The sequence below is a fragment of the Talpa europaea genome (genome assembly GCF_964194135.1).
Source record: "Talpa europaea genome assembly, chromosome: 13".
In the NCBI taxonomy this organism is placed as follows: Eukaryota; Metazoa; Chordata; class Mammalia; order Eulipotyphla; family Talpidae; genus Talpa; species Talpa europaea.
The window spans coordinates 11,851,335-11,863,571 of record NC_140080.1 but is presented as its reverse complement, the minus strand read 5'-3'; the positions used below and the strand labels follow the sequence as shown (position 1 = coordinate 11,863,571).

At 39.1% G+C, this 12,237-nt stretch overlaps 1 protein-coding gene across 1 annotated transcript; it reads left to right on the top strand.

The window, feature by feature from the left end:
* Nucleotides 1-2,724: 2,724 nt before the first annotated feature.
* On the top strand, nt 2,725-9,032 carry MAD2L1 (mitotic arrest deficient 2 like 1; the record flags this gene model as incomplete). Its single annotated transcript, XM_084252399.1, has 5 exons — nt 2,725-2,797; nt 4,283-4,429; nt 7,185-7,305; nt 8,298-8,401; nt 8,860-9,032. 5 exons carry the CDS (start codon nt 2,725-2,727, stop codon nt 9,030-9,032), a joined length of 618 nt encoding a protein of 205 aa, XP_084108525.1.
* Nucleotides 9,033-12,237: the final 3,205 nt, after the last annotated feature.

The window sequence follows — 12,237 nt, the reverse complement described above, 5'->3', positions numbered from 1 at the left end:
GAAAAGTAATCTGAAAGAGAGCTGCGTAGGTAGGCAGAAGCCAGATAAAGTCAAAATCAAGTATGCATATTAAAATCAAACTATATTACAAACTCCTCAAACAGTACAGATCATGTCTTCGAAGCTTTTAATATTTCTTAAATCTCTTCATATATAACACAAAGTACATGTTTAATAAATCCTCTCTACATGGGAAACATTTTGCTAGGCTTTTAGATTTTATGATCTCCAACTTACACTAAAAATTATTGGCATCTTTAAATAATTTACGAACTATATTACTATGAAACTCAAGGAAGTTTTTCTGAAGTGCTGAGTTTTAACATAAAGTTCATTAGAAAGAGAGGTATTTTCATATGGAGAAATGTGGGCATCATGTTCTGTTAGAGTGATACCAGAACTGTAGCCCTCATCCAAGTTCCTGGTGGACGGAGTGAAAGATTTATTTCCTTTTCCTCACTTTCCTAGACCCTAAGCCTCCCTTTCCTTGACATCATTGTTCGTCACATTAAAAAAAATAAAATAAAAAAAAAGGTGATTTATTTCCCTGGGCCTAGTCAGTCAATTACCTATTATACCTAGGTTTTAACTCTTCAAACAGACAAAATCTGATACATAAAAGTGTAAGGCTGAATTCTAAGATGGTCCCCCCAAATTCCTTGGCTCCACAGAGCACATCACCCTGTTGTGTGTGAGCAGAATCTGTGAATATAGGAGGGGGATATTATTTTGGGGGATAGGTTTATCAACAAGAAAATTATATGACTGGATCTGACCTATGAGGTGAGTACTTTAGGGGATTGTGGGGGGTCCCTGAAATCAGAGACTGCACATTTGAGAGAACCAGTGAAGGGTTACCGGGGAAGGTACAAAGCTGGCCTCGGACCAGCAGGAAAGTCAGTAAGTACCTAAAGCCAACAAGAACGGTAACATTAATTCTTCTAGCAAGGGATTGGAAGAAGATCCAAGATCTTAGAAGAGATCCTACTGCAGATACTTTCATTTCATGCCTGTGAGACCTACGGAGGGCACCCAGCTGAGCCATGCTGAGCTCAGGGCACCCAGCTGAGCTTCCTACAGGACTGAGTTAACATGTGGGTGTTGTGTTTTACCGCTAACGTCTAGTAATTTATAAAGCAGCCACAGAAAATTGACACTCAAGTATTTCTCCTATTGATGAGAAAATATATTATTGAGCAAATGAATATAATAAAGATTCCAGCAAAACGTCCAGCCCAGGTGCAATGGACATTCCAATGCAGGCATAATCAACAAGTTTGCTTACTTACAGATCCTTCTGTTTCAAGATTGAAGGCCAGGGCCTCAACACTCTTATCTATAAGGTAAGCAGCCGGCCAAGCAGGTCTGTCTCTCCAACGCCATCCCCAGGTGCCTGCATCTTTCCCCCTTGCCTTGCCCCCCACTCTTGTCTGGGGACTTTGCCTGCTGAAAAAATGATGCTATCAATGTAACACAGCAGTGTATAAAAGGAACCCTTGGTCTTTAAATGGGTGCTCAGACCTTGCGGGGCTCCCCAGGTCTGGGCCCTCATGGATGAGTAACAAAGCTTCTCCTGCCCTCACCATTCCTGGAAGTACCATTTGTTCTCCCTCCGCCTGGGTAAAAGCCTAGAATTTATTTCTACAGCATTTTGGTGCACTGGCCGAGAACAACAAGCGCTATTGTTAGGGGGAAAGGATGTCCTAAAGCTAATTCCATACAGGCTTTGTGGACTCCACCCCCACTCCAGACCAAAGCCAAAAGACACTGGGAACTCCAAATCCCATCACCACCAAAGGGAAGGTGGCTGGGAACTATGACTGACAGCGTGTCCCGTAGGTACGACCTTTTTCAGACTTCTTTTTACGAAGCACATTGCTGACTTTAACCATAAGTTCCTTTGACAACTGACGTGAACATTCATCTTGCGCCATCTCCTCACCATTTCTCAAGGTAACGTGAAAAGTCACTGACTCTGTGGAAACACCTAAGAGCATGCCCTTCTAGCCTGAGGGGTCAAAAGCCACTGGAAACCCCCTCCATGCTTAGGCCTCTAGTGAAGCGACCTTATTCCTGACTAGTCGCCACAGAGTGAGCGCCACCGCTCCCAGCTAGCCCCAGGCAGCGCTGTGGTGAATAGGGGGCTGAACCCAGTCAGACTACGGACGCGGTCGCTCTCTTGAGCCTCTGACCTAAAGTCTCCGGGCAAACCATCCCGCAGAAGCCCGCGAAAGTTGCGCTTGCGTCACGGTTGCGTCACTAACTCGCGCGTCCACTTGACACCACTGGCGTCCTTGAGGGCGCAGCTGGCGGACACTTCACAACGCTTCGAACATATTTTTGAAACTCAGAAATTTTGCTGTTGGTCGCTCAGACTCAGGAGGAAACGTGGAAAACCCCTCACGTCAGCCCCAGCGGGATGAGCACGACGTCAAGGCGCAAAAGCGCGCAGCACAAGCGCAAGAGCCCGCGACCCGGCGCGACGTGGCTACGCCCACTACCTGCGCCCGCGCCTGCGCATGAGGCCAGCGCCCCGGGAGGTTGGGAGGGGGGGCGGAGAGACCGGCGCGCCCCGCTGCGTGGGGCGGGGCTTCGCAAATCGTCGCGCCTGCGCGGAGGGCGCCAAGGCGTGTTACGTCGTTACTTTTGAAACGAGTGGCGGGGAGGCCTCCTCGGTCGCCGCCTGACTGGTGCAAGCGCGCGCCGTCGTCAGTGGGCCTGGCCATGGCGCTGCAGCACACCCGGGAGCAAGGCATCACCCTGCGCGGGAGCGCCGAAATCGTGGCCGAGTTCTTCTGTGAGTCCTCTTCGCGCAGGCCGCGGGCGGGGAGTGCGGAGCCCAGGCCGGCCGTTAGCCCCGCGGCGCCGCCTCAGAAAACCCGGAAGCCGGGTGGGCGCCGCGGCCCGGAGTGGAGGCCCCGCGGCCCCGGCCCCGCTGCCCCGGCCTCGCCGGCCCGCGCGAGGGGTCTGGACGCGCGCGTCAGAGCCGCGCCCGGACTCGGTGCTCGTGAGGGGGCCCAGGTGTCGCTGAGGCCCGCCTCGCCAGACCTTCCCCCCACCTGGCGCGGTTTTTTAAAAGTGCAACCCCATTACCCCCCCACCCCCGACCCCCGCCTCTCTTACCTTCCACCCCTCCCCCCACACACACACACAGTGACGTAGAATTTAGCGCGACCCAGGTGGGGCCCAGAGAGAATTATTCCAGCCCTCAGGTATTTCTGAGGTGGACCTCGCCCTGGACTGGATTTTGGAAAACGCTATTCTGGATCGAGCATACCCTGCTTGTAACCAGTGATCCCGAGGTCATAAAATAGCTAAATAATGTGGTGGAACAACTGAAAGGTATTTCACTGACCGGCAGTCACTTGTGGTAGAACCCAGCAGGACTTGGGAGGAAAGGAGGGAACCAAGGAAGAGCATTGCCTGGGGGTTGTCATGTTGTAGAAATGAGTTCTAGCTTTTTTCCCCAGGCAGGGGAAGAACAAGCGGTACGTCGGGAATGGTGAGGGCAGGTGAAGGTTTGTTACTCATGCATGAGGTCCCAGACTTGGGGAGCCCTCTGAGGTCTGAGCACCTGTTTAAAGACCAAGGGTTCCTTTTATACACAACTGTCTGCATATCTGTTACATTGATAGCATCATTTTTCAGCAGACACAACCATTTGTGGCAAAGTCCCCAGGCAAGGGGGGGCAAGGCAAAGGGGGCAAGATGCAGGCATTTGGGCATGGCCTTGGAGAGACAGACCAGCTGGTTGGCTGCCCCACCTTGTAGAGAAGAGTGCGGAGGCCCTGGCTGTGAATCTTGAAAGGGAAGGAGCTGTCAGCAAACTTGTTTATGCCTGCATCGGAGTGTTCATTGCACCTGGGTTGGAAGTTCTGCTGGAATCTTTATTATATTCATTTGCTCAATAATATATTTTCACTTCAGTCAGTCAGTTGCTAACTTGGATGCGAAAGCCCGTTTTGACTTCCTCCAACCATAGAATCTGAATTTCGACTTGGATTACAAAGAGATGAAATTTGGCACCGGCAGATGAATGCAGTGGGTCATTTTTCACTTACTGCCACGTAAATTCAGATGTCACTTGCTTTCTTACTGAGAAGCAAGATTTTTAAGACTAGTTGGTACCTGCTGAGATTTCACTGGGCTCCAAGCAAAAAACATTTGTGTTTAGACAGGTTCAGTTCATAACATTAATGAAACCATAGCCACATATAAATATGTTTTGTTTTACCCATTTATACAGTGGTAATGGCTTTTCTTTGACATTTCTTGTTTTCAGCATTTGGCATCAACAGCATTTTATATCAGCGAGGCATATATCCTTCTGAAACCTTTACTCGAGTGCAGAAATACGGACTCACCTTGCTTGTAACCACTGATCCTGAGCTCATAAAATACCTAAATAATGTGGTGGAACAACTGAAAGGTACTTAATTGCTGGCAGTAGTTTGAGTTTGGGAGGCCTTCCTGGGTCCACATTTGTGACCTCTTCATTATTTTTCAGCTCTGAATATAGTAAAGTAAAACACACTGGTGTCTCAAATACAGTAACTTGCAGTTGGAAGGAAGAAAGTAATATATAAGTGAAAGAAATTCCACCTTTCCCCTTCCACGTTTTGAGTGAGGATGTTAGGAATGGTGTTAGGAATATGATATGGCATATCAAAACAGTCTAGCAGTTCCAAAAGTCATTTGGAAATGACTTTTGTAGTTCATGAAGCCAAACAGAACTAGTTGGAATTTTACATAACTGTGATGGTGCTGATTATCTGAGAAAAATCCACTTTAATCTTTTTTAAGGGATTTGCTATAACCTTGCTGTCGTCTTTCTATTAAAATCATTGAAAATAAAACTATTTGATTTGGGAACTAAACATAAAAAACTTTGAGTACTTAGTAACAGCACCGCTAGTTTTCCTATTTTTCACTTATTTCTACCCATTTCACTATTTTTTAAAAATACCACTTATAATTAAAAGTAAGCTCTTTCTAGTCTATCTAAATACTTTTTTTTTGCCACAAGAAATTGTTCTTCTTATAAATTTCCTTTTATGTTTCTCTCAAGTAAGGATTCTCCTAATTTTTCTGTGTGGTCTATTTTCCTCTCTCAATTTTATTTTCCAAAATACAGTGCAGTAGCCATCTTCTTTTTGTAAGTTAACAAATCTTTTTGTTTGAATTCTTACTTTTAAAATTAGAGTCATTGTATTTTTATTAATTTCAGGCCTGCATCACCCATCATCTTTTGGCCATACTCAGATTACTTGGCCTAGAACCTCTTAGGCAACAGTGGATATATATCTTAACTTGATGGGGAAGCAAGCCTTTCTTAAGCTAATGCTTCTGGGATTGTCTTCTGAGACCACATCAATGACATTTCAGATGTATCTAGACCTTCTTATTATACTTCTCTTTTTATTTTAGTTAAAAATGGAGGGATTTCTCTTCTTGAAGGCAAATCACATCCCTCTAATCTTATTAGGGACTTTATCTTAATCCTTTTCACATTTTCAACATCTTCTGATTTGAATATTCCCATTGGTTTCTTCTCTTTCCAATTTAAAAAAAAATTAATTGCCTAACTGAAATTCTCAAATTACCTTGCAATTCTCAAATTACCTGACAATCTCCTGCTTTTCAGAGCTAAGCTAGTAGGGATTTATCGATGTATGCCAGGGATGAGCAAGACCAACAGGCCAAATCCATCAAGTGGCCTGTTTGTTGTATTTCTTGTAAGCTAGGACTAGTTTTACGTTTTAAAGAATTGTTAATAGACCTGGGTAGTCCATAAACTTTAAGTATTACTAAACTTTATTTTTACTATTATTTGTCTCTATAAAAAAATGCTGATTACTGAATATATAATCCCATTTTCCCAGATTAATTCAGGACTCACTCTAAGTGAGTCTTCTGATTATAATCTTCTCATTATAATCTCTGTAGATCATTTCTGTTATGTACACAACTTCACTAATTGCCTTTGTGTAGTTTACTCACAAACATAATCTGAGTCTCTCTCCAAACTATAGACTCATATCAAAATCCCTTTCTTTTTTTATTTCTATATTTCTTCATCTTTGGTTACTCCAAAGATGCTTCAAACTCATTACCTAAATTTAAAATCATCTCCCTTTCATTTCTCTTCCCTTTCAGTGACTATAACAACCCTCTGATTATATATGCCAGAAAATTGAGAGCAATTCATGACAAATTTCACTTACTTAGTCCCATAGGTAATCCAATTTAAAGTTTTAACTGTGAAATCTCTTGAATTTGTCTACTCCATCTCTACCAGTTTATTCTACAATTCTTTGCCTCTTCCTTGAGTTACTAATTAACTAGCATCCCTAGATCCCCAGCTCACTTTTCACATCACAGCAAAAATAGTTTCAAAATACCAATTAATTATTTGTGCTTGAAACAGTAATGGTTTCACTGGTGCTTAGAGTACAATTTCTTTAATTTGACCTTGTGTGGTCTGGCCCCTCCAATATTTCCAGACTTGTTTATTCTTACTTTTTTCCCCCAATTATACATAAAAATTATTTTTACTGGCCTTGATTAGACATCAAATTTTTTTTTTATTATTGAGGTAACGTTTGTTTATGAAAATATATGTGATTCAGAGGCTTAGGATCACACCTCCTTAGATACATGTTCCCATACCACGCTCATATTCTCCCTTTATTAACTACAATTGTATTGCTTCTTCCCCAGTCCTATGATCAGATGCTCTTCCCTTTTGAATATTGAAGATCAATGTGTACCTTCTTCCCTATCCCTAGCATATTTAGTGAATTTAATTCTAAGAGCTAAACTCACGCTTTGCCTCAGTCAACCATATTTCTCTCTTTTATGCTCTCATTGCATCATATATTTATTTCAGAGCAGTTACTACAATTGTAATTTCACATATATTGGTGATAACATTAATGCTCATCTACTACACTTTTTCGTTGAATTAACATGAAGTAACACATGTTTACTACTCTCCTCAATACCCAGTAATATGGCTCCTATAAAAACTGAGGATTTGAAAACAGCGCTAGGTTATTTCTGGGACAAATTTGCTGTGTGGGTTGAAATAGGTTCAAAATAGCAGTGTTATTAGTAAGCAGCACTTGGGAGGAGAGTTGCTTTATAATGCAGTGACCAAAAAGTTGCCTTATTATGTGTTGCAGATTGGTTATACAAGTGTTCAGTTCAGAAACTGGTAGTAGTCATCTCAAATATTGAAAGTGGTGAGGTCCTGGAAAGATGGCAATTTGATATTGAGTGTGACAAGACTGCAAAAGATGATGGGTAAATATGAATTAAATCATTTCCTCTTTTATGTATTTTTTCAAACCTTTTTTTTCCTTTATTGAATGATTTCTAATTATGTTGAATAATTTTATATAAGGTATAATTTGTTTCTAAGATACATTCAATTTGATCTTCAGACTTCTATGAAAAATATTTGTGCTCACTTTAGCGTATTATTTGTAAAGATAGTGTATTTTTAACGTAATGACCTTTAGCTTAAAGCATTGAATTTCGAACTACTATTTATGGTGGTATACACAAAACTAAACATGGTGTACAAAATGGAACATTTATGCATTTATGAACTCTTTAAAGATACTTTTAACCATCAGGAGTGAGCCTAGACTTTACAGCTTAACATGTACCTCTACTGTACTTCCTTTAAAAGCCACAGCTTTCCTAAGACACTTGATAAACTGAACTTTCCAGATCCCCTGCATGGGAAATGCCCATCACAATATGTTAAAATCTAGCATTGTCCTAGGCTTAATATAAGTTCAGGTCAATTTCTCAAAATGAAACCTAGTTTGCTTCTGAAACCTTAAGTCTATTTTGGGACATTTTTAATTGATAAAAATAATTTACATACAATTTTAAGACCTTATTTGAGGCACTTGGGAATTGATATGGTTAGCCATTACTAATGCCACAATGTTTATAACAATTAAATATTTTAGATACTAATTTTTAAGGGATGTTGGTGTTTTACTAACTTGAAGCAGTTGACAAATTATCTACTGATATGATATTAAGTGACTTGATAGGAAGACAACCCTAAAAGCTGTTTGGAAGATTAAAGGAAATGAATCATAATATACATATTATACCTTCTAGGTTCTAGGTCCTAAGAATATATTTATACTCATCTTTAAAAAAAAAACTTTAATGAACAGTTCATTTGATTTTAGAATCATTTAATTAGATAATTTTACCAGTGTTTTAAAGAACTTATTCAAACCTAATATGAATTGACTTGGTTTCTTTGATAGAGCTCCCAGAGAAAAGTCTCAGAAAGCTATCCAAGATGAAATCCGTTCAGTAATCAGACAGATCACAGCTACAGTGACATTTCTGCCACTCTTGGAAGTTTCTTGTGAGTATTACAGAGCATTGCACTTACCTAAATTTGTTGTGGAATAGACAAAGTAACATGTAATATAAGGAGGGAGCAGAGAGGCATTGTAAAGCAAAGGTAATATTGTATGCATTCAAAAAAGTTTGGAGATGCTGAAAAGGAATGAAAATATTCTACAGTACATTTCCCAAATACTTGCTAATGTCAGACACCATTCTGGGCACTTATTACAGGGTTTTTAGAACCAAGATATTAGCTCTCCTGTGACTTACATTGATACTGTGCCATGTGATTATACACATTCTGCAAATAGTTGGTTTTTGCTTTTAAAAAAACTTGAATTTTTCATGAATAATGTGACAGGAGTGCTATCTTTTCTGTACTAAAGTGTGGATCGTTCAAAATGTGAATGAGGCAGGAACAGTATTTTTACTTTTGGAAAATATAATGTACTGATGATCTTATCTCCGATTTAGGTTCATTTGATCTACTGATTTATACAGACAAAGATTTGGTTGTTCCTGAAAAATGGGAAGAATCTGGACCACAGTTCATTACCAATTCTGAGGAAGTCCGCCTTCGTTCATTTACTACTACAATCCACAAAGTAAATAGCATGGTGGCCTACAAAATTCCTGTTAATGACTGAGGATAAGGACAATAACATATTTGTAATTCTCAACGATAGGGTTTTCCTGAAACCAAGTCAACAGTAGTTGATGTGTTTTATTTCATTGGTTAGTTTTTTGATGGGAAAACTGATTCTTTCCTGAACTGTGCGTAATCTCCCATTTTTTGGTACCTGTTATCTGTAGGGTTGATATAATGGATTTATTGCACATTTCTCAAAAGGGAGATTATGTCAGCGTTGGGATGTTGGTTCCCTTAAAGGTGGTAACTATAAATGTAAAAATGTTGGCCATTAAGCTCAATGCCATCTTTAATCAGACCCCTTGGTCAAGTAACTTGTCTTAGAACTTAGGTAGGGAAATATTTAAATGTGTAAAATACAGCAAAAGAAGTCTGAATATTCAGAATATTTGTTTAGACCCTGAAAGTAACTAATGATAATCCATAAGTAATACAACCTTGATCTTATAGCTCCTTTATGATTTATTTGCATAGTTCCCATTTTGAAAAAAATTATAATTATTTTTAATTTATATAAATTGAACCTACAGAGCTATGGGTTTTTCTACTGTTTAAATTCCTGTGGTTTAGAACTTTTACAATGTCTTTATGTTTTATAAAATCAAGCTTTGAATGATTAATAAAGCTAACTGTGTATGGTTTAAGTATGTCTTGAAATATTTTTATACTGGTGTGGTGTTAATACAATTAAACCATAGTTAGAATGGATTTGGTATCACTAATGATTTCTTGTACCTTAAAAGTGGTAGGACCTAAGTTACTAATCCTTGGGGACTTTGAATTTAATGGCTAGGTTTTGCTTTTACCCTCTTGATAATGGTAGACTTTAAATGAGCATTATTATTCGTATACAGTGATAAATGTCTTTTGGAACTTAGGTTGGAAAATGTTGGACTGTAGAGTCTTTATACTCTTAGCCTGTTGGTTTGGCTTTTTATATGTGTACCATGCTTAGTCCTACGCCTATACCTTCATTAATAGACTCATTAGTTATGTTCTTTCTGTTTTACCAAAGTCAGTTTAAAGGAAACTAATAGCAAGTCTTTTCTAATCTCTATCCTAAATCTTACCATTTTGTAATAATACAGTTTATTAAGAGACTAGAATAAGATGCCATTTTAAATTCTTTATATATGTTTTTTTGTCTAATCTTCACCTCTAAGTAAATATGTATAGTCTGTATCCATTTGTTCGAAAGTTGCTATCTACCTGTTCTGCATCTATTAATGTGCAGGATATTTTGCTAAGTGCCAGGATGGATGGAGCAAAGTCCTGGCACTTGTGAAACTTGAGCTCTTAGGAAGCAGAGGAAAATATGTGGCAAAAGGCATTGATATAACCAAACAGGTTGTCTTCATTATTTGTTTGTATTATTTTCCCTGGATAACTTAATTTCTTGATCCAATTATGAGATTATAAGAATAAAGGGCAGTGTCTTACATTCTTATCCTTTTCAGTGCTGAACAATTCTATGCAGTGTGTCATGGTGGGTATAGTGAATGCTGTTGTGGATACCCTTTCCATAAAGAGTTGTTGAAACGAAGTGAGGTCACCTACAAATCTTTATTTTTTCTGAATAAAAAGAGCAGTATGCAGAAATGGGAATAATCTTGTATTAGATATATTAAAAAAAAAAGAGTTTCTGCATTTCCAAACAGCATGAGATCTGTTACAAAGTAGACACTATAAAGATTAATGTATTTGAATTCTGCAGTACATAACCTTTCAACATAGGAAATATGACTTGAGAAGGAAAGCAGCAGAAATGGAGCTGCAGTAAAAGTATAGAGTTGACAATTCTGGACCTATTTTTAGGAAGCATGTTTGAAAATTTATAGCAGCAGTGATTGTTTCAGGAAATTTTGAATGCCTCTTTAATAAACAGTGGGAAAAATAAAATGTGGTCGTTATACCCTCCTCCCCCAAAACTCCCAACTTGCAATATTCTCATATATTATTGTTAATACTTAAATCTCTCATCTATGACTTTGTCAAATTAATCATAATATTACTTTTAATTGTGATTGTTTTCTTATGGTACTGACTTCTTTAAATGTCCAAAACTCCTTTATATGTCCAAAATATCAATTTCAATAGTAGAAAAACTTCTGCCATATAATTTGTTGTCTACAGCTTAATCTGGTACCAGTTCTATAATACATTAGTTATACTCTTGTTTATTTGCGAAGAATAAAAACTGATTTACCAAAAAATTTAATGAAACACTGTTAACTGCATAAGTAATGAAAGGCTAAAAACTAGAGAACAAGTGCACCTTTTAGGGTTCTCAGTGACAAAATTTTTGACCCTGCTTATCTTCATGTTAATTGTACCACTAATATTCCCAGTGATCTATCTAAATATTTCAGCTTGATTGTTTTAAGAACCATGACAAGCAAGAGCTTTGTGTTAACAGTTTGGGATGTAAGACAAATAATTCTATGCAATAGAATTTTAAAATACTTGATAAGTTTATCCAAACCAATAAAGTTAATAGGGTTAGATTAGACTTCTGCATCATTTGCATATTACTGTTTATTGTAATGAGGTTTCTGAGGTGCTAGTCATGATCTTTTTACCCCTTACAGATTACATGCAGATTAAGAATATGCGTATCAGGAGTCAAGTAAGGGGCAAACTGACCTCTATTTGTCAAGCTCAGTTTAAAAAGCTTTGGCCTATGATTCCAAGTGGTCTTTTCCATCTTCTTGATGAACCTTAGGAGGGAGCGATTTAATCCAACAGATAAAGCATTTATAACTGACTTCCACATCATGTTAAATTCAGAAAAACCAAAATTCCAAGAGTCTGGTGGGCCTCTAGACCTGGTCTGGACTCTGACTCAGTTTTCCTTACCATAGGTAGAGGAATGAAAACATGTTCCAGTTGAGTCCAACAAAGTCTGAAATAGAGCCCCAGAAGGGACTGAACTACAGCTGGTCTTCAGAATGCTTTCCCAGTGTCATCAGTTGGAGAAGTCACAAGGTATAACAATCTCATGTATCAATTAGTTTTTGCTGCATAGCAAGCAACCATAGAATAATGATAAGCATTTTTTTCCTCCTGCAAGCCTGCAGGTCATCTGGGGTGCTTATCATTCTCATGCAAGTCTGCAGACCACTTGTTTCTGTTTTGAAGTGGCTAGCCATGGCACTGAGCTTCAGAAACTCATATCTGGGCATTGCTCTTTATAGTAACTAAGG